The sequence below is a fragment of the Podarcis liolepis genome (assembly GCF_965112155.1).
Source record: "Podarcis liolepis genome assembly, chromosome: 9".
Taxonomy (NCBI): Eukaryota; Metazoa; Chordata; class Lepidosauria; order Squamata; family Lacertidae; genus Podarcis; species Podarcis liolepis.
This window is the reverse complement of record NC_139564.1, coordinates 47490318-47517860: the sequence shown is the minus strand read 5'-3', so window position 1 is coordinate 47517860 and position 27543 is coordinate 47490318. Positions and strand designations below refer to the sequence as shown.

Genomic DNA, 27543 nt, shown 5'->3' with positions numbered 1-27543 from the left:
ATTAACAATGGCTGTTTTTTCATTACACTGTGGAGTCTTTTAAGTTAATGCCTGCTTCCTTTGGGAAGTCTCCCCGGTCCTGTAAGGTCTGAACATAGTTTCATGATTATGAACTTGGCATTTCCTAGAAATAAATAAATGTGGTTTTTTTAACTTAATCATCCAGGGATTCTTTTTAATGGCTTCTGCAAAAGCATCAGAAATGTTAATATTTAATGTTATATTTATGATCCATTATTATTATTTCATTTAATTAATTGGTAGAATAACCCCCAACTTTTTATCGATTGAGTGAAACCCAAGCAGCCACAATGTCAAGATTTTCAAGCAGTTACAGAATTGCTTTTGGTAATGTTGAAAGCATTATTTTGGCTTCATGACTCAATACAGCAACCTTTCTAGTGTCTTCCCTCACCCCCTTCAATATTTTTGTTTGATAGGGACATCATGTTAAGATTCATTGGCCCTTTGCAATGTTACCTAGTTCTGAATCCCACATTTGAAGGAGATGCATTAGAATGTGTCAAGACTGTGCATATTGGTAGGGAGCAGAGAAACAGTCTAATCATATATCCCTGCTGGGGCTTTTGTAGCTGTCAGAGCTGAGGCATAAATTATTGGATGAAGTCAGTAGTGAGTACCAAGGAGCAAAACCAGGACCAAAGGATAAATCAGGAAGTAGCATCAAGAAGGAGCAAGCCAGAAGCAAGGACTGAAAAGCAATGCACTACTGTTCAGTAGCTCACCACACATGACAGTTGCACAGAAAGCCAATGACTTCCACTTTGAGCTCTGGTAGTAGCCTGGTGGGAGGATGTTAGTTTTCTTTAGTTGCAACAACAGCACAGCCAGTCCGTTATCCTTCATATAATTCAAGTTATTGCTCTAGAGCAAATCAGTAGCTGAGATCACCAAAACCTGCAATCTGGTTCAGCATCAAATAAATCATTGCAGAAGGGGGGGGGGGGTGCGCTTCTCTATTTGGAAGCCCCATATTGCTGGTAATATGATGGTTGGAGACAGCAGGAGTATTTAACTTTTAAGGAAGGAATTGGCCTGTAATGGAGTTATATCCCACTTTTTTGGGCCATATTTCACATAAGTTTATAAACATATCCTTTGGATTCCACCTAACAAACAATGCAATATTACATAATTACACCACAGTGACTTGTTTGCATCTGCTCAACTCTACATAAAGTAGGAGCAATGTTTTGTCTGCCTTCCTTCCTCTACTGCAACCCACATGCATGCACACATGATGGACTCCACTGTTGATTTCTGGTCTGAATAAATTAGGATATCATTACAAAGAAATTAATGCAACTGATATTGCCCTAGTGTTTCTTTTGAACAACAAATTCTAAACAGTTTCATACAATGGGCAATCAGCTATAAGAAGCATGTACAGTTTGTTAGGCTCTGGGAACCTAGGTGCCAGTGGGAATGATTAGGGAAACTGGGTGGAGCCTTTAAGCATCAGCTGATAGTGCCCATAAATTAAGTGATAAACCTTTGAAAAGCTAATCTGAAAAGCAAGGATTTATATTTGGGATCACATGCTTGTACAGGAAGTGCATTCCAGATTTCAGCAAGGGAGAGAAAGATATGAGAGGGACTGGAGATGCAAAAATTCACAATATGCTCCAAATATATGTTTCCTCTTGGTTGTATTCAGGATTAAACTGCAAAATTGAAAAAAACAAAACAGCTGGTACATTTTAAGTGTGCTTGTTGTGGTTACTTTGCATGTCACCTAATAAACATCTTGGGTGTTCCTGAGGAATAATACTATGTGAACAGAAATGATGAGGTACTGGCACCATGGCTCCTTGACCCACACAAGATAGAACAGGGGTCAGCAACCCTTTCCAGACATGGGCTGGTCCACTATCCCTCAGACCTTGTGAGGGGCTGGACTATTTTTCAGGGGGGGGGGGAATGAACGAATTCCTATGCCCCACAAATAACCCAGAGATGCATTTTAAATAAAATGACACATTCTACTCATGTAAAAAAACACTGATTCCCGGACCATCTGCGGACCGGATTTAGAAGGCGAATGGGCCAGATCCAGCCCCCAGGCCTCAGGTTGCCTACCCCTGAGATAGAATATATGAGGAGAGACAACAGATACATGTTTGTCTTAGTAGCGGGCTCACTATCTGGCCATGCCTGGCTCAGATTATGCCCTGTACATTATTTCCCCACCAATACCTAACATGATAATTTGGGCATTAATCCCATTAATTTATCTAAATCATTATTTTTCCATTTAATTGTGTTTAGGATTAAACACTCCCATGCAATGCTGTGGGTCAATGTAGAAAACAGTACCAAAATTAAGATCTTAACGTTGTTGATTTCTTGTTCCCTTAAATGCTAATTAAATCAGTGCATCAAATTCAAGGCTTGGCACATAAGCACTGTCAGCCAGCTCTGAGAGAAAGGCCACAAGAAAAGACTTGCTTAAACAGCATGTAATGAAAATTTGTTTTATTATTATGATTCCTGGAAGAACTTAGTACCAATCTGTACTAAAGATTAGTACCAATCTGTAGACGATTTTTAGCAGTAAGTGAGATGCCCCAGACCCCTATGAATGAAAAGGAAAAACACATGAACAATAAATCAACCAGTTATGCAATAATGCATTTTCAGTAACCACCTCATATATAGTTTGAGGATTGTTGAAACATGGTGATGATGCAGAATTGCATGTTCACTTTGCTTCAGTAATATCTTCTACTGGTGAGCAGGTGTCTAGAAATAGGATCCAGTTAATATTAAGTTTTCCATTCCTTTAAATGGGAAAGATGTAAGCACTTTTTAAAAGAACTTTCTCAGTGGGTTTCCAATATGTATAGCTTTGGCTGAACCAGAGTCAGAGATACACCTAAACATACTGGCCATAGTCACATAGTAAATGGCTGTTGTGTAAGATGCTTTGTTGGCCATTTGATTACATTAGCCGTATAAAGGGATCTTTGTCTAGTCCCTTTGCCTTGACTCAAACTACTGCACTGAGACATTAAGACCACTATTTCATATTTTGCTGAAAGTAAAGTAAGCAGCCCTCTTCTTTTAGAAAGCAGTTGGACCAAGCTGCTGAGTTTTCCAAGCCAAAAAAGAGAGTCTGTTTTGTTTGTGACTAATCTTGGTTGAGACATTCTCTGATCCAGGCCTGAGCTACATACTTGCAGTTTTGACCAACAGTGGATTCACTGGGGTTTCTCATGGATCCAATTTCTCATCCCATTGAAAATAATGGAGTCCTGACCCAAATGCAAATTATGCCCACCTTGATACTGCTCACTAGAATTTACATGGTTGAGCATTCCTACTTTGAATTATTGCCCCATCCATTATTCAGACACTCATAAAATATTATGTATTGCATATTTTAGGCCACAATATGTTTCTAATAGGAGAGCAGAAAAGAGTTTAAAATGCAAGGTGAATACAGCTATAGTCTTTGGGTTTTCTAAAACTCCAGCTCCGACTAAACTCCAGCTCCAATAAAAAAATGGTGCAACCGTAGGTCCAGTCACATAGTTGTTATTGTATAAGACTAAGCTCCTCACTTAACTCAGAAACAGATTCAATATGATTTCCTGCTGTTTGAGTCCTTCCAATATAATTCACCTATCTGTCTACTTCCTTTGGCTCAGTTGTTGAGTCCCAGAATGAATCTCTCCACAAAGGTGACCTTGTAATATATAGGATAGAATTTCAGTAATTTTACCTGATTATTTCAGGCCTGCTGTGTTGGAAACACCTTAAGAATTTCAATGAAGGTAGAGACTGTGGTCTTGTGCTTGTTTCTCTTTGTTTAAAAACCTCTGGCACCTTTGCTCATCAGAAGCTCAAAGTTATTCCCTATTTTATATCGAAAATATGTTCATGATGCTTGAATTGGTTTTTAAATATAGTGTGTGGAAAATTTTATTTTTATCAATTACATATGATGCAAATTGTTTGTGTGTATCTTGAATGAAGTTCACATAAAGATATATGTTAGCTGAAATCTTATATTGTGTAATGGTTTAAGATAATCTGAAATCCCAAAGTAAAATTGTTGTATTACTAAAAATACATGAGACGTGTGTCATTAAACTACAGAGTTACTGGCTGACTACTCACTGAGATTGTCAAAAATATGTTTTAAATATAAATAGAAGAATCATTTATTCATGATAGTTGCCACAGAGAAGGGAAAATCACCCCCTCTTCCATTTTTCCAAGACCTAACGTGCATATAATTTGGCTAAAATTCAGAGACTGGAGATGTACATCAGATTGATAGATCAATGCATCCACCTTTTTTTTGCTCTTGCACCCAGGGTTGGGTGTTTGTTTGTTTTTTAATATCTGAAATGAAATGCTTTGGAAACACATACAACTAAAAAATTGACTGTGTGGAAAGAATAAACTAGAAATCAGTGGATTTGGAGCTATATGCATCAGATTCTGAATTTCCATGTTGGACATCTGGTCCAAAACAAGACCGGATTAGGCCCCTGGGCAGTAGTAGAAATATGGCTCTCATCATTCCTGATCATTGGCCATCATGGCTGAGACTGATGGGAGCTGTAGTTCAAATCACCAGAAGCTCACCAGGATGGCTACATCCTCCACACCCACAAACAGGACAGTTATAGTTTCCACAAATGTATATGTGCATGCATGTACGCATACCAACACACATACATTCTTCATGTTGCTTAGTGAAGTTGGAACTGATGGGCAGGAAGAGTCACTTCATGGTGTAAAAGCCATAGTCTCCTGCACATGCAGGGAGACATCAGTTGCCTCCATGATGCTTGAGATCACCATGCCATGAATTGTGACTTACTTACAATCTCTTTGAACTCTCATTAAGTAATATAAACTGAGGAGGAGGGGAACAATGCAATTTCCCCTATAAGTAGCATGAGTGTTGCAGCGGAATTACACATGGGGTCCTGATGAATGTCAATTATGTCACTGCCTCTTGTTTTAAAAGTCCAAAATTCAAACTTAATGTGGATGTCTGCATAAGTTTGTCCAAATCATTTCTGAATTGGATGGAATGAAGATATCCAAGGTATTTATGCTTGCTATAAAGTGGGAGTGCAATCCTAAACCCTGAATCTGTGCTGCAAAGGGGAGCCTTCACTGGACTCCATCAAGCTCTGTCAGTCAGGAGGCTTCCATTGCTACAGAGGCCCCTTCTATACACAGTAGGGTGGGAAGCTACCTGGAGCTGATGCAGCTGAAGAAAGCCCTTCTCAAAAAACCACCTCCCCACCTGGCTAATAGGAGTGTCAGGATTTGGGATGTGTTCTGGCATTCCAATTTGCTCCACTGACCAGGTTTTAGGACCACTCCAGTACTTTCTTGCCCATTACAGCTACCATAACCTTGCTCCCCGAGGAAGCAGGTGTTTATACCTTGTGACATTATCTTTAAAGGCTACAGGCAAGACTAAAACAAGGAAGAACTCAGATGAACTACAGTTTTACTCTTTTGCTTAGAAAAAATAATAATCACATGAAATGAATATTTGCATTGAATTTTGAATTATAGCATTGAAAATGATCAAAGTTCCAACAATGTGGACATGACTGAGAAAAGTTTTAGATCTGCAAATGTTCTTCAGCCATAAAACTATGAAAAGCAATTCTCGAAATGGACAGTTTTGAGAACAAATGGAACCCATTTGTAAATATCCCTCTGGATAGATATTTAACTCAGAATTCAACAAATTTTAAAGGCTCAAATGCCTCTTGACTTCAAACACAATTAATTAATATTTGGATGTTTTCCTTTAGTTTAAGAAAAGGTCCCAGGGCTTCTAAACACCAGTCCATAAGAACAAACAAGGAGAAAACCAGGATAAAAATAAAACGAGCAGCAGGACCAATAAAAGACACACAAAGTGTTTGTTAAAACACCTAGGTAACATGCTGTTTATCACCAAATTAAAAGATCTGTACCTTGTGCAAAAAAGACATCAGGTTCTGCACCTGGCAAGTACCATATTTAGGGTACTGCAGTGGAAAAGCTTTTCTCTGGTCATTATCCACCTAACTTCAGGAAGACGGGGAGTCAGAAAAAGCATAATAACATTTAGCAGGTTCATATGAGCAGTGGCAGTTCCTTAGACACCCAGGTCCCAAAACATGTAGGGCCTTAAGGTATCAGCACATTGAATTTACCTGGAAGCGGGCTGGTAACCAGTGCTGTTATTTTGAGAGCAAGCTGGTCCCAGCAGCTGTGTTGAGAACCAGTTGAAGTTTCCAAGAAGGCAAGGGCTGTAGTTTAGTAGAGCTTATGAGTACAGCAGGTCTTAAATTCAATCCTCATCTCCAGGAGGATCAGGGAAAATATCTTTTCTGAAACTATGGAGAACCACTGCTAGTCAGGGTTGGCCATACTGAACTACATGGACCAATTGCAGTTTGCTGTGTTCCTAAACTTCACATGCACTGCAGTAGTCTAGCCTGGTGGTTATCAGGGCAAGGATCACCTATAGAGGTTATCTCTGCTCTGGAGAGGCCACAGCTGGTATAACAGCTGTATCTGGTGAAAGGTTTCATGGATGACACTTAGATTGATCTGGGTAACCAGAGGTCTATTAGCATGTGCAGACTGTGAGCCTGGCACTTTAGGACAGAGGTGGCCAACATGGTGCCCTCTAGATTTGTTGCACTATAATGTCCATCATCCCTGGCCAAGACATCTGGAGGGCATCACGTTGGCTACCCCTGCTTTAAGATGGGTGTCTACCCATCCAGTATAGAATGAAAACCTCCACCCAGATTAGACAAACCACCCCATTAGCAATATTGCTGTTTTCAGATTGAGCTTCATTTTATTTGTCCTCATCAAGTCCTTTACTGATCCAAAGCACCATTTCTGTGCTTCCAGTCCCAAATCCCTGGATGACCTCACTCAGTGTGATGTGGAAGTTGTATAGCATGGAATACAAGATAGAATCCTATCTAATGTAAATAGATAGTACAGTAGACTTTCAGGACAATCTCCTAGAATCAACCATCCAGGAACTATTGAAGCATAATGCCCAACCTCCAAGAATCACATTCAGTAGTTTCTATGATCAATGACACCAAAGCTGAAGTGTTCAGTATAATTAGCAGGATTACATGAGATATCCACCAAGACAACCCAGCCAAGGCAGTTTTGATGTTGAACCCAGGCCTCGTGTCAGATTTGCATGGATCCAGATACAGTGGTACCTCAGGTTACGAACTTAATTCATTCCAGAGGTCCGTTCTTAACCCAAAACCGTTCTTAACCTGAGGTGTACTTACACTAATGGGGCTTCCCGCTGCTGCTGCGCTGCCGGCACGCAATTTCCATTCTCATCTGGACCAAAGTTCTCAACCCTAGGTGGTACTACCAGGTTAGCGGAGTTTGTAACCCGAGGTGTTTGTAACCCGAATCATTTGTAACCTGAGGTACCACTGTAATCGGTTTCATCTAATAGTGACTGGAGACAGCATATACAGTAATATACCTCCCCCATGCCTTTGTAGTATAAGAAGGTAGCAGTTGTTGGGAAACGTGTGCTTTACAAGTCTTTGTATAAGTCATTTCATTTATTTTATTTTTTAAATATAATTTAGGTGGTTAGGTCTTCCACTATAGTTTGTTTCTTGGCTAGCGAACGTGTGAGCACTGAGCATGCCTTTTTTTTAATAATAAAAAAAGATTGTTGAATAAAGCAAATGTTGGCCAGACTGTGCTGTTATTATGATTGCACACTGGAGAGTAGTAACTGTTTTATAAGTTACCTGCTAGTGTGGTAAAATGCATTTCCATCTATTTTGATGATGCTAATCTCTGTTTCCTCTGAGAGGGTTATTAAACATAGGTAATTCAGTAGCTTTCATTACTTTGGCCTAAAGGAGAAGCTTTAGAAGCAGGAATGCTTTAAATGCAGTGGAGCCAGGAGCAATGAAAGCGACTCTATAATGGATTATGTAACTGTGCCACAAAAGTAATCTGACTTGACTTCTCAGTCCTTGTTTCAGAAAGAAATCTGTATGACATATTTATACAGTGAATAAATAAAATAAATTTCAAGGTCTTACTCTTGGCAAAGTGTAATGATTCAAGAACTTGCCTGAGGGGGTGGTATTTAAAGCAAAGGGGTGGCCCTAAGGATTGTGGGGCCACAAGAAGGATTTGTCTGTGGGAAGATGAGCGAGATTGCCAGCATAATAGTAAGGAAATTATCTGTGTTTGCCATAATTCCATCTACTTTCCCTGTCTGACAACCTGCTCCCCTGTTACGTTGTTGTTTAGTCATTTAGTCATGTCTGACTCTTCGTGACCCCATGGACCAGAGCACGCCAGGCCCTCCTGTCTTCCACTGCCTCCCGCAGTTTGGTCAAACTCATATTTGTAGCTTCGAGAACACTGTCCAACCACCTTGTCCTCTGTTGTCCCCCTCTCCTTATGCCCCCAATCTTTCCCAATATCAGGGTCTTTTCCAGGGAGTCTTCTCTTCTCATGAGGTGGCCAAAGTATTAGAGCCTCAGCTTTAGGATCTGTCCTTCCAGTGAGCACTCAGGGCTGATTTCCTTAAGAATGGATAGGTTTGATCTTCTTGCAGTCCATGGGCCTCTCAAGAGTCTCCTCCAGCACCATAATTCAAAAGTATCAATTCTTTGGCGATTAGCCTTCTTTATGGTCCAGCTCTCACTTCCATACATCACTACTGGGAAAACCATAGCTTTAACTATTTGGACCTTTGTCGGCAAGGTTATGTCTCTGCTTTTTAAGATGCTGTCTAGGTTTGTCATTGCTTTTCTCCCAAGAAGCAGGCACTCCCCTGTTATATGTATTATATGTCCCCTTAAATGAAAGAAAAAGTCTCTTAGGTCCAGCAGTCCTTTCCACTCCTCTTCTTTATACTTCTTTGAATTTTGCAGGGCACTTGTCCAGCCTAGTAATGTATAGGGAAATGTATGCACAAGGGTAAAGTGTCCATGAAATACAATGCTATTTTTCAAAAAAAGAGGTGCCGGAACTCACCAGCAATGCCTCCAATGTTCTTTTATAATGACAATGGTGCCCACCTGAGAGGTGCTGGAACTGAGTTCCAGTGAGATCCAGCTGAAAAAACCCCCACGAAATGCATGTATTAGTGAAAATGTTATACAAATATGCATATTATTTGGGAACATTGCTTTGTAAAAATGAGTATATTTGGCAAAATTGCACACCAATGTGCATACTAAGAGACAGCACTAAGATTCTGGTTAATTTTCATGAGTTGTTTTTTTTAATCACAAACCGATGTGGAAATGTGGAGAACTGATGAGCAACCAAGAGAAATTGAATTTTACAGATTTGCCTTTCCTACTCCAGAACACTCCAATAGGTGCTTATTTAGTTCTTTTTTAAAAAATGGATTTGTAAACAACCCTAGGGAAATCCTACATGGAGACAAATGAAGAGAGGGCATTGTAATGTGTGATTTATTAAAATGAGGCACGCCCTAATAGGGACAAATCTACAAAGGCAATAGGAATTATCTTATTTTTCACTTCTTAAATTTGTATTATTTTAGAATCCAGAACTTTATAGCAGTCACTGAGATATGCACACATTATTATTCCTGACCTTGCATTAAAGAATCAAAACTCAAAACTCTATGGGATGCTTTACAGATTTAAGCCACATATATCAACTCTGCTCTGTTAATTGTCACTGTAGTCATTTTGCTACATTATTTGCTAATCACCTCTGTCCTTTTAGCATTGCATTTTCTTCTTACCTTATTCCTCTCCATCCTCACTCCTCAATGTGTGTATATAAGCCTGCAAATTTACGATGACACTTCATACATCTGATGAAGTGAACTTTCATCTATTGGAGCTTATAAATTTGTTAGTCTTTCAGGTGACACAAGACTCTTTGGTTTTTATGAGTAAGAGAGAAATTGCTTCCATTTATGGTGCAGTTGTATCTAACTTTTCCAGCACACAGTATCAGCTCTGTGTTGGATTGAGTCTACCCTTTAATGCTTTAGGAATTAGTGTGCGGCTTTACTAAATGTTACGTGAAACTCATGACCCTAACCATCCCCTGCTAAGGAAGAATGGACACATTTTCTATTGCTGTTGACTGGCAATAGAAAAGGTGACCACAAAAGGGCAATTGAAAAACTGACAACAAGCCTAAACAGCAGTCTAGGAGACATTTTCCCTACATGGTTTCTGTATATGGAAATTTTAAAGGCAATGGCCACCTAAGATGTAGACAGACAAACTTCACATTTGAGTCGGTTTATGACTGCAAAACATACATGTAATACATCAGCTGGGGCAGGTTTATGCATGTAGAAGTAGCTTGGTTTTCCTTAAAATACATGAGACTGGAGGCTTGACCTTCATCTGATTCTTATTTCTTTATTTCTATCTATCATTTCATCATCGTTGATCCCAAAGCAGGATGCCTCATGTAATGAATCATGATAATATAATCAAGAGCAAACAACTGTTGAAATGCCATTATTAAAATTTCGCATTGTAGCTGTTGTTACACGAATACATCCCTTTCCCTGTAGAACTGCTATTTATGTATATTGCATGCCGGTATCTATGCCTGAGTATGGAGCGTAACCTGATTAACCCCTCTTAACTGACAGCTGTCTATGCACTTAAAGGATTTACAGTTCAAAAGCATGTCAAAGTGCAAGTAGACAAATAGGTACCGCTCCGGCGGGAAGGTAAACGGTGTTTCTGTGCACTGCTCTGGTTCGCCATGCTTAGTCATGCTGGCCACATGACCCAGAAGCTGTACACCGGCTCCCTCTGCCAAAAAAGCGAGATGAGTGCAGCAACCCCAGAGTCGGCCACGACTGGACCTAACGGTCAGGGGTCCCTTTACCTTTACCTTACAATTATTATTATTATTTTGTCCAGAAGTGATTAAATGACTCTTATTTGAGCTTTATAGCTCTTGTGGTTCACCCTTTGACATGGAAATCTTTATTTGGCTATTTAAAATCTCCAGTCCACTTCCAGTACCAATTGCCTTCAGTAACATACTGATTTGATCTATGATATTTATTTCATGGAGATATTATTGTTTTATTAGTTTTGCATGTAGCTATTTTTTTGCATGGATTGGGGATAGGTAACATTATAAGGGAGTCTTTTCAAATAAAGGCCGAAGTATGCTAATATTTCCTTAGTTTATTTGCTTGATCTCTTTTCCCACGTGAGGGATTTCTCTGTGTATTTTGATTTTAGCATGCAGATAGCAATGGGATATGATGTCAGCTCTTTTTGTCCACAGATCATCTGCTGCAAGGCAACTACATTACAGGTATTCCCTGGATGTCCTGACAGTAATTGTAATGGTATTCACATAGCTGATCTTCTAAGGGTCTATTCTCTTAACACACTGAATCTGGTGTTGAATTTGTTTGCCTCTGTTGTGGCAATGATGAAGCTGAGAGTATTGTGAGAGTCCCAAAAGTGAGCAATATTCCTTGTGAAGCAGCTTTGGAGGGAAAACTCGGATCAGACAATTGAAGGAGCTTGCTACTGGCTGCTTTTGAGGGCAACTCTGTGCATTGGGGACTAATAAAAAAACATTATCAGTTCAAACATAAAGTGGTCTTTATGAAATTGGATTTAAGCCTTTTCTCTCGCCCTCAGTCATGTTATAACAGCTCAAGCTTCCAGTGTTACAAATACTGCAAACCATTTTTGCCTAAGTAAGACCCTTTAAAAAATATTTGGAATATTGGGCCAGTGTTGAAATTGTCTTCAGCATATATTATCCTGTACTTGTAAACATTTAGACGAATCTTTTAAACTATTTTCAGAAAACCAAAGCTGTTCTGATTGCTCTTTAGGTTCTGGTTCATCATGTGCATGAACCTTAGTCCTGTGTACTTCTGTTTTATCTCCAGCATGGCTGTGAGGAGATCAGAAGCATCTACTTCCATTTTCAGTTAGCTGAAGATTGTGGTCATGCCCAAACTGGGAATTTCAGTTAGCATTAATGGTGGTTTAGCCAAGCATGCTAGGGTAATTAACTGCGGTTTGAATTTGGTTTATTTGGGCATGTCATAATTAAAGCGAACCACAGCTTATGCAGGTTCAGATATATAACTACAAACCTTGGTTAGTTGAAGGTGGAAAGAAATACTGAAGAGGAGAAAGGAGGGTGAGTCCAGGAGCCTGAGATGCATGCATATAACATTAATTTATGGTTTAGTGCTACATGAAAACACAGCCTAGGTGCTATAAAATAGCCTAAACAAGGCACAATGGACTTTTACAGAGCCCAAAGCCTAAGGAACAGTTAGGGATTGAAGTTGGAGTATTGTTGGCATAGATGTCTAAAAATAGTAGTCCACTCTACTGTGGTCATTCTCCAGATGTCCTTTTCTTTGGAAGTTAGAAGAAGAAGAAGAGAAGAAGAGTTTGGATTTGATATCCCGCCTTTCACTCCCTTTAAGGAGTCTCAAAGTGGCTAACATTCTCCTTTCCCTTCCTCCCCCACAACAAACACTCTGTGAGGTGAGTGGGGTTGAGAGACTTCAAAGAAGTGTGGCTGGAAGGTCACCCAGCAGCTGCATGTGGAGGAGCGGAGACGCGAACCCGGTTTCCCAGATTATGAGACTGCCGCTCTTAACCACTACACCACACTGGCTTTAAAGTTAGACTTTACTGGAAAGTTTTCTAGTGCCTACTTTGCTGAGCTGATGTTCCAAGTTAAGGTAGCACCCTTAAGGTTCACCCAGCTTTTAGCAAACTATAAACTATTGAAAGTCATGGAAAAGCCATTATTTGCAAATCTGTTTTCTTTGTTATGCTGATAACCACAGAAATCACTGTGCAGCTATATTTGGCAAATATCAGGGTTGGTTGTTTTTGTTGTCCATTCCCCTCACTAAACTTACTTCCTTGCCATTGGCATGACATAACTGTCTTTTACTGTATCGGGTATAGTTTATTGCTGTCCTTATTCCATTTGCCGTTTTGCCTCTGCTACTATTTTCTTCTTGTAGGGCATAAAGGGGAAACAAAGGTTAGTTGTCTGTACAATATATGTACTGTACTGTATACACAAATTTCCATAGTATTTGTAACAAGCAAAAATAAAGAGCTCTTCTGATAAAGGGCAAAATGCAGCAGGGAAAGCCAATTGAGATCCAGTTGTGATTTAATAAATAGCTCCCACTGTGACTCATATCTTCAGCAGGGGAAAATATTCAGCAGTTTAGATAGACATGAAATTGCAGCTCTTTCTAGCATTCCACTGCTAGAAGAGCTGCTCTATTTAAACGACTGAACAATTCCCTGTGACAAAGGCATCAAAATGGCCCAGGAATTAGTTATTAAATTCTGAGTGCACCTTCCTGGCTCTGTATGGGGCATTTTCCTACATGCTGTTATAAGTCTTTACACCCTTCATATATGTTTGTGTTTATATGCATGCATATTTCATTTATATATTTGGGTCTGCTCTAACTCATCTGTCTGGTATACTGCTTCAGTTAATGCAAATCCACTGGAAAGATCAGGTCAAGTTGACTTCAGCATGTGATGCTTGTGATTTGATAGAAACTTTTAGAACTGTTGAAGTACATGCATTCTCTGGAAGTGACAGTGTTTCTTTACATTAGTGGTACCATGTCAGCAGGATCTCTCTGAAGTACTTAGCAAAAGACAGCCTTGGGGGCATGTCTGTGCTGCAAGAAAATGGGCCTTTTAGTACATTGTTGATCATATCATTAAAAATGCAGTTGCAATGCATTGTTACTCTTTTGTGCTCCTATATAAGAACAACATCTGTTGTACAGATGGATTTTGCATGGACTTGCGTTAGTTTCCATGCTCTTCATAGAGACTCATTCCTCTTCTAAAACAAACAAAACAAAACAAAACGTTCTAAATTCATGCTCTGATTCCTTGCTTGACTGACAGTGAGAGAGGAAACCTTGGAATCCAGAATTATTTCCTTGGAAATCAGTAACAATCACTGAGTTACCTGGTACTCATGGCAAGGGCACTCAGATTCTGAATGGAAATGGGGTGTAGTCAGAAATGAACTCCCTCCAGGTCAGAAAACCCATCATAAATTGAGCCCCAAAGCCTCCTGAAGTTTAGACCCAGCTCATGCTGGCTTAATGCACCAACCCTTATCCCTGATTCTTCCCTTTTTGAAACTTATCCTGCTTGTGGGCACAGTGCACCTCTATACTACTCAGAATTAAGTCCTAATGAATTCAGTGGAGCTTTATTCCAGATAAATGGCTACAGGAGTGCAGCCTAAGTTATGAAAATTGCTCAGCAGTATTCTTTAAAAAATGAATCTATGTTTTACTGGGTTTATGGAAGAACCATCTTATCAAGGCCGGTCTTACTATTTGGTAGAGTGGGGTGGCCATATTAGGTAGCTGATTTTAAGTGGCATTCAAGAAACTAGTTAGCTATTTATTATTATTAATTTTGTGTATGTACACACACACACACACACACACACACACCAAGGGAGGGGAAGAGGCACGTTTGAGATTTTCTGGTTCAGGTGCCAAAATACACTGACTAGCCTTAGGTACTACTGCAAATTGTTTGGTATTGAGAGGTGGGCATCATTTGCTGCTCTATCTCAGCCAGAAAAAAAGTTTTGGGCTTTTACTGCATCTTAGAGAATGAAGAGAACTGCTGATGTTCTCTTCCTATTCCATTGGGTCTGCCCTGTTCCAAGCATATATCTCACAGCAGTCACAGGGGGAAAAAGAGAAATAAATGTATGCTGTGTGGGTGGGTGAAACAAAGAGTGTCGCAGATCTCTTGCTAATATAAACGAGCTCATCTTCATTTATTTGCATCGAGAATCATTCTCTCCCCGAGATAATGTCTTTATGTGCCTTATGTGTTTTGTGTGTTCCAATATCAGAAAGCAGTATACCATTCCATCTTCTTCAAGGTGGGGGAATAAAATAGTCCAGATTCCTGACGATTCTGTCCCTCTGTATGTATCTTCAGCACCTACTTAAAATCTCTCACATAGAGAATTAATGCAAACTGTGGATGCTTAAAGAGCAGCCCCAGATAAAAAGATAGCTTGATGTGATGTATAATTTGCTTCTGCCATTCCCAGTGTTAACAGCAGGGCATGGGTTGCCCTAGTATCTGTAGCTTCTTTGTTCATTTACAGAGGGCCTTGGCCACGGAACTGTGAGGCTTCCCTAATGCTTCCTTCCTTTTGTTGCACAGCTGAATCCTATCAGTTGTGTAAGGCTTTGAATACCCACATAGGCGGCTGCCATTATCATGAAATGAAGAAGGGAAAATTCCATTTAAAAACTGGCCACAATCACTTGACTTTACATTTTTTTCCCCTGTAGCTTGTTTCATTGTTCGTTGAAGCTCTGTATTTCCATTGTGGTCTTTTCGCTCATGCTTCAGAGCCAGAAGTGTAGGGTACAGCTGGCTACAGACAACCTTGAAATCCTAAATAGGAGGAAGGGCAGCATAGGGCTATTTCAAATAAATGAATAAAATAGGGGGCAAGGGGTTGTAACAAATGGCTTTCAATATGCTTTACTGACAGCTATGGAGCTGCAGGTGTGCAGCTGCAGGGGGAATTGCTGTCATTGGCACATCGCTATTCTTTCCCATAAAACATCCAAAAGTGATTCACATTTTTTTTTTAAATCAACAATAAAAGCTGATGTGAAACAATTTCAGGTTCAGTACAGATACAGGTATAGACTGACACAGATAAACTATGTACACCATTGTTTCTCACTGATTGCATGCAGAGAGGAGGAGGCAGAATAAACCTGTGGAGTCTATGGCCCTCCATAGGGTGCTGGATTCCAATACTCATCATCTCATTGTGTGTTCTGGCTGGTGCTGATGAGAGCCAAAGTCCAACAGCCTCTGGTGTCCACAGGTTCCACTCCTTGCAGCAGAGGAAGGGAGGCGGCTGGCACATTCAATGCACAGTGTTTTGTGGGGAGGTCCTGATGTCTGCTTACACATAAAGGGGCCCCTGGTGCAATGAAAGGCTCTTCCTGCTCCCTTCTTATCAGAGACCTTGGAATTATATTTCCATAGTTGAATCAGAAAACAAAAGTTTTTTTATTTTTAAAAATCATTTCCCCCCAGAAAATTATCCGTAAAACATAAACTTATACCACAAGCCTGTAATTCCCATGTGATCAGCAGGCTTTACTCCCAGATAGTTATGACAAATAATAATATTTGTACCTTGCTCATCTGACTGGGATTGCCCCAGCTGCTCTGGGCGGCTTCCAGCATACACACACACACACACACACACACACACACACACATTAAACAAAGATAACTGCGCACAGGATTGTAACCTAAATTATGCAGTTCATAAACAGGAATCATAAAAGAACTCTTTAAGACAGAGGTTTTCAACCAGTGTGCAATGCCACCCTGGGGTGCCTTGAATGATGGCCAGGGGTGCCACAGGCAACACTGGCCTCTGTCCCCCTTTCCTTCCCACCCTCCTCTAATGCCCTCTTGCATCTCTGCCTTCTAAAGGCTTCCACAGCTGTTTGTTGCTGCCGCCCTGCTGCCGCCACTGCTGCCTCCCTAGGTAAGGTGCTGGCTTCATGTTCACCTTTGGCCAGTCTCCGCTGGGCCACTAAGGCTGGGGGCATCCTCTGCCCAGATCCCTGTGGGGCAGTGTGAGGAGGCACCTCTTTTGGGGGTAGGGAGCAGCTCAAAGACCAGGGGTGGCAGCAGCGGCTGCCTGGAGGACTCCCAAGGAGAGGGGAGGAGAGGAGGCTGAGGGAACACTCCACAAGGGACGGTGTTCGAAAAAGGGTGAGAGGTAGCAAGTTCTGCAGGCAAGGGGTGACATAGTAACAGGGCTCCTGAGCCCCACAGGGGTGCTGCAGAAAGATTGTAGTTGGTCAAGGGAGCCGTGGACTCAAAAAGGTTGAAAACCTCTGCTTTAAGAGGCAGAATATTGAGAAATTTCTAACATTTACTTACTATCTTTGACCGATCGTCACAAGTTTGGATAACTGAGGTTTCCTCCCTACTCTCCATAGAGTGGTAACACCAGGGCTGTCCAGGGATTTCCATGCTGTTTGTATTTTTTGCTTCTTTTTATGACTCTCTTCTATACCTGGTTTTGAGAGCTTCTATTGGGGCCAGAACCATTTGTGACCCGCCATGTTTAACTGAGCTTAACATTTCTGTGTGGTGGCTCAATGGCTTGATTAATATTTTGGGGGTTTTTTTGTTACCTGCTTAGAAATGTAAGAAAAGAAAATGGGGGGGGGGGTTACACATGTGTGCGTGTGCACACACACATGCATGTATTTGGCTGGCAATCACTGCTGCTGATAACACTTGATGCATCATGGGACAGGCCTGTATCAGTAAGAGGAAATAGTGCCAGATAGATTTCTTTACTGCCCTGGCAACCTTTGAGTTAAAGAGTGTAATACAAATTCAAATTAATAATTATAACAACAATACATTTCATAGTGGAAAAATCGTATTCTTCTGTCTTAACTGAGCCAGGGATGCAGTGGTACTGATCAGGCCAAACATAACTTTCATGGGAGAAGTTCCCACCTTCCCAGCTTTAAATACTAACTGTGGAGACATTCCTTATAGTCATTTAGGTTACCATATCATAGCAGATATCTAGTTGCAGAATATCTTGCTCACAATATGCTACAGCGTTGCAAAAATGTCAGATCCCATACTTAAGTTAGGACCAAGATCAGTGCTCTCTGTTGCCTCTGGCATGGTATGCTGTTATTCTTACTGACCTTATATCCAGCTAGGCCAAGAGTTTGTGTAGAACTGTGTGTGTGTACACTGCAGTTTATATGTTGCTACTATGAGAAACCAGATACAGGTAGACAACTGTTAGATTACTGTTAGGCACCATAGATAACGACCTCTGCAGCAATCCCAGCAACAGAGAGTTTTATTTGGTTATACAATTTTCATGACATATGAGCTGATGCATGTCCAGATGGGCAAACAGAATGTGTGAAATGAGCAGTTGCGGGATATGGCTGGTAACAATTCCTATGATTGCAGTGGCACTTTCCCCAGCTGCCTCAGCCCATGGAAACCGAATTATCTTGTCCATAACAATGCAAACCTAAGGAAAAATACATTGTGGGAATTCTCCCATGAGCATCTATGGAATACCATTTTGAAAATTTAATGTTTCATTCTAGTTCACATGAATAAAATGAATTTAATTTTTATTCATAAAGGCACAGGAATCCCATTTTTATGTTTCAAGTAATAAAGAAAAAAAACCAATGTTTCACGTGGACAAATTTACTTTATGTTCAATACAAGCCTGTGGGGTGAGGTTCTATAAGGGTGTGTCCACAAATTAGCTGCCAAGTAGTGGACACTGCAGTGACCAATCAAAGTTGTGCAAAATATTTTTGGAACAATAATAGAATCATAGAGTTGGACGGGACCATGAGGGTCACCTAATCCAACTCCTTGCAATATTTTGCCCATCGTGGGTTTTGAACCCATGACACTATTCCCAAGAGTCCCTCAACCTCCAGGAACAGATTTTCAGAAGGCGCAGTAGCCTACAATGGGAAGGGGAGGTCCCTTTCCATAAATCCCATTCACAGAAGAAAAGTTAGGAGCCAAACCAATGATAATAAAATTATTAGCTGATTTGCCAAGACCACCACCTTTGTTGCAGAATGAGAAGATAGATGCAGTTGTGCACTTTTTATTTTACAACTTCATGATTATGTTAAGTAAGGCAGATGGACAAAGTGGACCAACACATTTGGTAAGTTTTTGGATGAGAGGGTCTGTTTGCAATGTGCCTGACTAATTTACCTTACATGCAGGCACTGCTAAATGTCCATATCTTACATGTTTATTAGCTGTGGGAGTAGGATAACTCATTTATATTGCAATAAACTTAATGTACTGAAAACACATAAAAGCTAATCACAACACAATTTTCCTCTGTATTTTCATAACCATTAATGTCCCATAAATGAGAGTTCTCAGTTTAATGAAATATATGAAGTGCAATTAAGTTGTTGGATATATTGATTAATTTATTTCCAGTCTTTGTGTGCTTTGGGCATATTGTATGCTTTAAAAACTATAAATAGGCACACTGAGATGTCTTTATAGAAACTACTTCCACTACTTTAGAAACTACTGAGTCTGTATCAGTTTGGGCATAGATTAAGTCTCAAATGGGCTAAAAATATACATGTTGGCCATAATCCAGAGCTCCTTTTGCTTTTGTATACCCATGCAGTCAGCCGAGCTTTGCTTCACTGAGAAAGCCCCAACCCTCAACCCTCAAGAGTTCCTATGTTTCAGAAATAATCTGCTGTGTGTTGCAATGTTTGAACAAACCTAAGTAAAATCCTTGCTGGGCATGTAGAGTTACTTTCATGAGTGTTTAGACTTTGGCAACTGATTAAGGCAGTTTCAAAAGTACATGGTTGGGTGTGTGTGTGGAGAATGAGAAACAGAAGTCTTGATACTAAGTCCATGTCTTCCTCCTTGAATATCAGAGGGTGCATCCCTGTACTTTCCAGGCTGACATGTATGTCATGCAGCCGCCAGTGAATCAGTGGCTCCTCCAGACTTGATCTGCACATGGCTTTGTCTGCTTGACTACTTTCCTCCTGCTCCAACTAGATTCCATATAGTTTCCCCTTCTTCCTCTCCCAAGGTTGAGCTAGTACATTTAGAAGTGTAATGTAGGCAAGGGCACTGACAGTGTCATCTGCTGGGAGAAGAGCTTCTACTAAAAATGAATGGGGCTTAATTGTTGAGCTAGAAGGTGGTATTTTCCCAAGCCTTGTTCTGTTGGTGTAGGCTGGGAACCGCTCTTCTTCATGTCTGCCATTAGATTGACTTGAATTTGTCCTAGGATGGAGACCTATTTTAACTGGAAATGCCAGTGTCTAAATTCCAGTGGGTTGGCCTACTGTTTATTTATTTCACAGAATCATAGAATTGTAGAATTGGAAGAGACCCTGAGGACCTTCTGGTCCCAAACACTAAGAGTTCAAAGGTAAAAGGTATAGTGAGTTTCTAGCGTTACTCATATTCTCATTTCCCCCTCAATATTTTTATGAGAGATTGTCAAATAATTGGCCAAAGAATAATTAAGCAAGCAGTTTAAGCAGTGAGAATTTACAGGTTCATTTCTTACCAAGTGAAATAATACACTGAGCACTAGAGAAGAGACTTCTGGGATCACAGTATCAATCTGTTTTTTCCTCTAATATCCACAGCACTTGGAAGAAGACACACCTTGAGTCAGTGCCAAGGCAACAGGGCCAAATCTTGCCACATTGTACTGGCAGTTCATCGTCAAGTCAGCGCAGAGCAACAAGTCATGAAGCACAGTTGCCTTGGCAATGGGCTCACACATCCCCGCTCTCCCCCCTGTGACCATTCTTACATCATTCACATGCCTTCTTAGACATATTGTATTTTGGTGGATGCAAAACTGTTCAAGAAACTCACACATACACATACAAATGTCAGCTTAGCACTCTTGCTGTGTGCATTTTTAGGAACAAACACCTATACCTAAAATAGCCTTGTAAGTATGCCCCCAAATTTACTAGATTGCATTTTTTAAAAGAAACTTGCTATGGGCTGGCAAGGTATAGACAGAGAGATGCATTTCTGTGCTGAATGCAGAGGAAGGGGCTTTCCTCCTCTATCAGTGCTTGCTTTCAGTGCTGGACACAGAGGAGGGAAAGCGCACCCTAGTCTTCCTGCTTCATCCCTCTAATGCATGGAATTTCCAATCTCCTATTGCTAGCAGGCTAATGTTTAAAATAAGTGATCTCTCTTATTGCCATGAGGACATTTGTTTATGCATGCCCAGCACTTTCATCTTGTATAGGATGAGTTTTGCTGTACATGAGAAGTGTGAAAGGAGGCTGGGTTTTTCATTCCTGAGCTTTCAAATGGAAGCCCAGAGGCAGAATTATTTTGATCATGCCCAACCCACCTCATCCTTTTTATAAAGGCAGTGGGAGGAATGTACTGATTGTTTTAAAAAGGATTCTAGTAACATAAGGACATGCACTATTTCAACTGAAGAAATATCCTGCATTTTAAAAATGCATTTACGATGAAGTTCCGTATTTTCAACCAACATCAAAGAAACCCATTCTTTTCCTTTGATGCTGTAATTTAACATGAGTCATATCATTAGGTGCCCCCTCCCAACTTCCTGAGCAGTGGAACATGCTAGGGGCAATGTTACCAAGTTGGGTTTCTTTTGGATTGCAAATGTGCAAGCAGAGCATCCTGCAAGCAAATAGGCATTCTTTCAGCAGGCAACAAATCCCTAGAGAGAGTCTTAATCTTTGCTCCTCAGGGTGCTTCCTCTACAGCTAGTTTACAACTCTGAAATATTCTCTGTCTCGTTCTATTCAGATTCAAAACTGCTCTCTCTCTCTCTTGCACACCTTACTGACCACCGCCCCCTCACTGAAAACTGAAATGATACCCAGATATAAGTGGATAACTACATATAATCTACTTTATGAACATAGTTCACTCATTGGCACCATTCACCCAGGAAAGCAGAAACGGTTAGAATTTGTCAACTGCCCAAGTAGCCATATTCTATATGGAAATTGATTTTATTGAGAGAATTAGATATGTAAAAAGAGGATGACCTTAAAGAATGGCTCTTTTTTGATGCAAAATCCTCGCAGAACCAAGCACATTTACTTTAAAACAAAAAGCAAAGTAAACTATTTCCATTTTACATATATCACATGTCCTCAAGTCTTTTCATTTTATGATTTTGGTATGGAAATGCATTTCCAATATATAACATTCTGAGATATGCTCACTGAAATGCATAAACTCAAGTATTATTATTTGAGCCTTGTGATTAAATATGAATGGGTCTTGCCATGAACTGGGTAAATTTATGAGACATTAACACTCCCCATGGAGGAATATGATATTATTATTATGCCATAAAATGTATTTTTAAAATATTAGACTTTGTTGATTTTAAACCTTTTTGTAAGTTGCTTAGATACCGGTACTTTCCCATAGTATGTGACTAATAAGTCAAAATACTAATAGAACATCTGCTTTACAAGAAAATTATTTTGATATTAAATTTATGTTGCAACCTAAATTTCACCAGCTGTAATTGAGACATAACCCTTCAACAGGTAACACATACGTATCCCAGATTGAATGACCCCCAAAAGTGTTGGAACACTTATTTTCTTCCTTGAGTTAAAAACATATTTCTACATTCCCTGTGCTTTGAAGCAAAGAAGAAAAAGGAAAGATCCACACAGATTAAATAGACAGTCCAGTTGGCAGTTATTCTCCAGAGAAGAGAAAAATTACTGTCAGATCATGTGAAGAAAAAGCTAAAGTTAGTCAGATTAGGCACCAGAGATTTTGTGTGAGAGTGTGCAAGGAGAATAGTAATGAACTTTCTTTCACCTTGCTGAGTTGTACATAGGAGTCTAGTGCACTTAATAAAAACTAGGTGTTGTACATATAGATGGGAAACTCTTGCTGCAGTCTTAGAGGCATGACTCAAAAGCATAGCAAAATGGAAGGGGGGATATCTTTGTTTCAAGAACAGTATAGCAGTGCCAGGGGAAACTATGGTCTAGAGATCTATGATTTCTGGCATGAAATAGTAGTGCTGTAGTTTCCCAGTTTGTAGTTTGTTATGAAGAGAGATCAAGCTCCCCTAGAGTTGGGGAACCTGTGGCATTCCAGATGTTCTGGACCACAGTTGCACTAAAGTTGAAGAGAATTGGAATCAACCAATTTCTGGGGAAGATGTAGCCCTTCGACTGTTGCTGGACTACAACTCTCAACATCCCTAACTCTTACTCATTCTTGCTGGGGCTGATTTAAGTTGGAGTTCAACATCTGGAAGGAAACAGGTTTCCCACCCTTGCTCTGTACCTATGTGGAGAGGCCAAAGTTCAGTGGTATAATACAAGGTTTGCATACATAAGGTCCCAGATTCATATCACAGAGTAGACAATGTTTGGTGTCTTTGGACCAAAATGGATCAGTAGACTAATTCCATAAAAGAAACGGGAGAGAAGGGGACATCTGGAATATGTTCTTCCTTTGTTAAGGCAGGTCATTATCTGCACTAGCAGTGCTGTTTGGTTAGTACAGGAGAACCATGTTCTCATCTCTGGATATACTTTTATCCCAACCTCTGCTAGGTTAATCAAAGCATGGAAGCCTTTGCCCTTGCATGCTAGAATGGTATGGAGGTTTACAAATACACTGCTGGTTCAGCTAAAAATAGTGACAATGTGACAATAACAATGTGACTCATTCTTAGCATCTTCACTCTCCCCTGTGGAGCAATCATCTGTATTAAAATCATCAATAATAATTACAGCCTCTGGGGAGATATGGGCATTAAAACCACATGTATCTTGGGATTAAGGTCCTTAAAGTTGAGTGCAAAAGGACTTTTGCATTGTTGCAGTTGATTTGAACAACCACAGCAATTCTAGCCCAGGTTTCTTGTTGGCCACACAACTTTCGGCCAGGTATCCAGAAATCTAACATTAGCAATGGCAGACTTGAGCCATCATCATGCAAGGGAAGTCGCTGGTTCAAGGAGAAATGAAGCATGAGGAATGAGGGGGCTGCAGGAGCCAATAAAAAGCAAAGAATGTTAAAATGAAAATGGTCTTGTGCTTATACCGCATTCCTTGCGTGTATACATATAATGTTGAATATGTGGCATGACTGGATTTCTTCAAGTCACTAGTGTAGATAAGACTTCACTATCTTTCTCTTGATATTATTTCCTCCCTAAGCACTTCATAACTTCCTCTTTGAAGAATCTGAAACCATGGATCTATGTTAATCCATAATGCTTGTGTGTGAGTGTTTGCTGTTATTCAGACATGTAAACTAATTCATAATGTCAGGGAGCTTCAGCCACAGGTAGGATGTTTTGGATAGTTCCCAGAGAAGTAATGTAGTTGTCATTTTTGCTTGATGTAAACAAAGAATCACGTAGCATCTTAAACACCATGAAATGTATTGTGGCGTAAGCTGTCATGGACTAATGTCCACATTATCAGGTGCACGAAGTGTGGTCCTCAGCTGACAGTGATGAGTGAAAGGCATGCCGTGTGCATGAGTCTTCTCTCTGACCAAGACTCAAAATTAGGAGGTTTACCCTGCATATTGGATCTGCAGGCTTCCATTTTCACTCCTTTTCTCTACTTTCCTAATTTGTGGCTAGCCACACTCCCCACATTGTTAGAAGAAATAAGTGGGTTGCCTCCTTTAGGTTCAAGGGCTTATTTCCTGTCCGACAGCAAGGGCTGGGTCTTTCAGATCACCTAGCTGCATCACTATTTTTTTCAGGGTGCTTTGGAACTAGAAAGAGAAGAGAACACTGGTGTCTCTCAGAAATTTTATTTTAGAATCTACCCTGAGGGTATTTGCATACTCAGACTCCCAGCAGAGTGTATAGGCAACACATGACTGCAAATACTGTCCTGAAATAAGAAAATGAAAACGTGGGTTGGCTTTGAGGCAGAGGAAAATTAAAATGTGTTAAGAATGGTCTTCTCTTCTGTTTTGTCCAGGGTGCTTTGAATGCTGCATCAAGTGCTTGGGGGGCATTCCCTACGCCTCCTTGATTGCCACCATCCTGCTGTATGCTGGGGTTGCCCTCTTCTGTGGCTGTGGTCATGAAGCACTCTCGGGAACTGTCAACATTCTTCAGACCTACTTTGAGATGGCAAGAGCTCCTGGGGACACTATTGATGTCTTTACCATGTAAGTCTCAGCTTAACCTTTGCATTTATACCACTGCAATACAAGATGTAATTACTAACCCTCCCTGTGTCAGGCATTATGCAGCCAAGTGAACAGAAAACATTTGCTTGAATTTCTTCTAAATCTATTTCATAGCATATGGATATAAAATATTTCCCACTATGTAAATATTTCTATTGATAATTTTTCATCCTGCAAAATGAGTGTACATTTCAATATCATAAAAAAATGAAATCTAGGGTTGGATGAAATCTAGCTGTGGGCTGCATTCAGTCTGTGTGGACTATCCATGCTGGTTTCTAAGGAAATGTGAAGGTAGGTGGGTGCTTTAGTGGGTGCAGAAATGGACACTTGGTGGAATTAAGTGTCAGGCTGTTACAAGTGTTCTGACCATGCATGCATTTCCCCTCCATCCTCCTATTTAATGTTCTGGGGGTTCACCTGACCAGAGCTGTTTGGGAGAGGGACACAGGAGAAGGAGAGGGGGGAAAGCCCCATTGCACAATTGCAAATCCTTGCACAAGGCTTCCACTGGCAGGACTTGTTAAGTGTTAGCAGGTTGAGTGGTGGCAAGGAGAACATGGCCACCTAGTAGGAAGAGAGGGTTGTTTTCAACACTGCTTGTGTGCAAGTGCAGTGGACTTCCACTCACACAACAGAACTTGGATCTTCTCTTCGTTCCCATGCAATTCCCCAAGCAGGGAGTGTTGGAAGCTCCAGAGCAGATTTTGGGGACATACAGGGGGCTGAAGGGAGGAATTGAGAAAGTCCTGAAGGATACACTTCACTTTCCAGGAATAGGAAATACTTAATGTGGCGCTGTGTGTGTGTGGCTGGTGATGGAGAATTCACATATTTTAGCTTGATTGCTTTATGATTGGTGCTCATTAATATTGCTTATATTGCTCTTCTTAAATTCGGTTATATTTTTAGAATTGCATTTAGAATAATGTTTCCAAAGCTGGCTTCACAGCTCAGTCTCTGGTTTATTACTGAATGAAAGCTAACCCGTTTTTCTAGACTTTAACTTAATGAGTCTCTGGGTAGCTGTTATTGCAGAAACATAGTAAATCAATGCATTAAGCTTTTCACAAATTATCCAGGTCTGCTCTGTCAGAGCTGTACATGAAACATCAGTCAAGAAACATAGTTGTATACAAAGAATTCAGAGACAATGATAAAGTATTTATCAATTAATTTGTTCATTTTAAAATACAATTGATGCCTGAAGATTACTTCCATTCCTTGGGAATTCTGTATTTCCCCTGCAATACATTTTGGACTCACAGCTGTCCATGGAGGTGCAGGTCAATTCTGTGTCCAGGGCAGCTGTCTACCAGCTCCATCTGGTACGCAGGCTGAGACCCTATCTGCCCACAGACTGTCTCGCCAGAGTGGTGTATGCCCTGATTATCTCCCGCTTGGACTACTGCAATGCACTCTACGTGGGGCTATCTTTGAAGATGACCGGAAAACTACAACTAATCCAGAATGTGGCAGCTAGACTGGTGACTAGGAGTGGCCGCTGGGACTATATAACACCAGTCCTAAAGAATCTTCACTGGCTCCCAGTACATTTCAAAGTGTTGGTGCTGACCTTTAAGGCCCTAAATGGCCTTGGCCCAGTATACCTGCAGGAGCCTCTCTACCCCCATCACTTAGCCTGGATACTGAGGTCCCCCTCCAAGGGTCTTCTCTTGGTTTTCTCACTGTAAGAAATGAAGTTACAGGGAACCAGGCAGAGGGCCTTCTCGGTAGTGGCTCCCTCCCTGTGGAATGCCCTCTATTTAGATGTCAAGGAGATGAAGAATTACACAACTTGTAGAAGACATCAGAAGGCAGCCCTGTATTGGAAGGTTTTTAACATTTGATGCTTTATGTTTTTAGATATACTGTAAGCTGCCCAGAGTAGCTGGGGAAACCCAGCAAGATGGATGGGGTATAAATAATAAAATTATTATTCTTATTATAAGCAGGTGAAAGTCATAGTAAACCATTCATTATAGTTTCCTAAGATGTGTGAATCAATCCAATAAAACAATAAATCAGGGTCGCATAAAATGTCTTTATCATCGTTGTCTAACACACACACCTCCTGCCAGGACTACAGAACTGATTTTGGAACTAATTGTGGTAAATTATATTTAATCATGCTTATGGCTTCTCTAGCATTTATTGGCACATTTATCTCAATATAACCTGAAGTTTAATCTTTACATGAAAGATTTATCATGGTTTGGGTAGAAGATTCAAATGGCCAGGGATGTGTAAGCCATCCACTTCTCAGCTCACAAACCATATTGTTTTTTCTAAGCATTTCTGGCAAGAGATAATGGCTCTGAGTACGTTCAGTAACATCTATTCAAGTGCTGGAGCTTCCCAGTTGGGAAGTCTGCCTGTCTAATAGTTTAGTGCTACTCCCAGAAAGTGGCCAGACTGGCAGTTCACTGTGTAACAGAGACTTCCTTAGTTGTTCAGCAGTCTGGATGGCCTCTGTGAGAACAAGATGCTGGACTAGATGGGACCTTGGTCTGATCCAGTCAGGCTCTGTAAGAAGTTCTATTAGAGTGACTTCATGCTATAAGTGAGTATGTTTAGGAGGGTTCACCCAGCACCTATGATTTACATAAATTTAATAAATAATAACAAAAAGATAATAATCTCTGAGAAACATTGCCATATGAGGTAAAGCGACTTTGTGGGTGTCTCGGGA

General features: G+C 40.5%; 1 protein-coding gene across 3 annotated transcripts in view; it reads left to right on the top strand.

Moving 5' to 3' along the window:
* GPM6A (glycoprotein M6A) overlaps window positions 1–27543 on the top strand; it is a 175468-nt gene that overhangs the window by 118219 nt on the left and 29706 nt on the right. For all 3 annotated transcript variants that reach the window (XM_083520346.1, XM_083520344.1, XM_083520345.1), the window contains one exon: window positions 24638–24830. In XM_083520346.1, the coding sequence (XP_083376472.1) occupies window positions 24638–24830 (193 nt within the window). The remainder of the gene's footprint in view (window positions 1–24637; window positions 24831–27543) is intronic.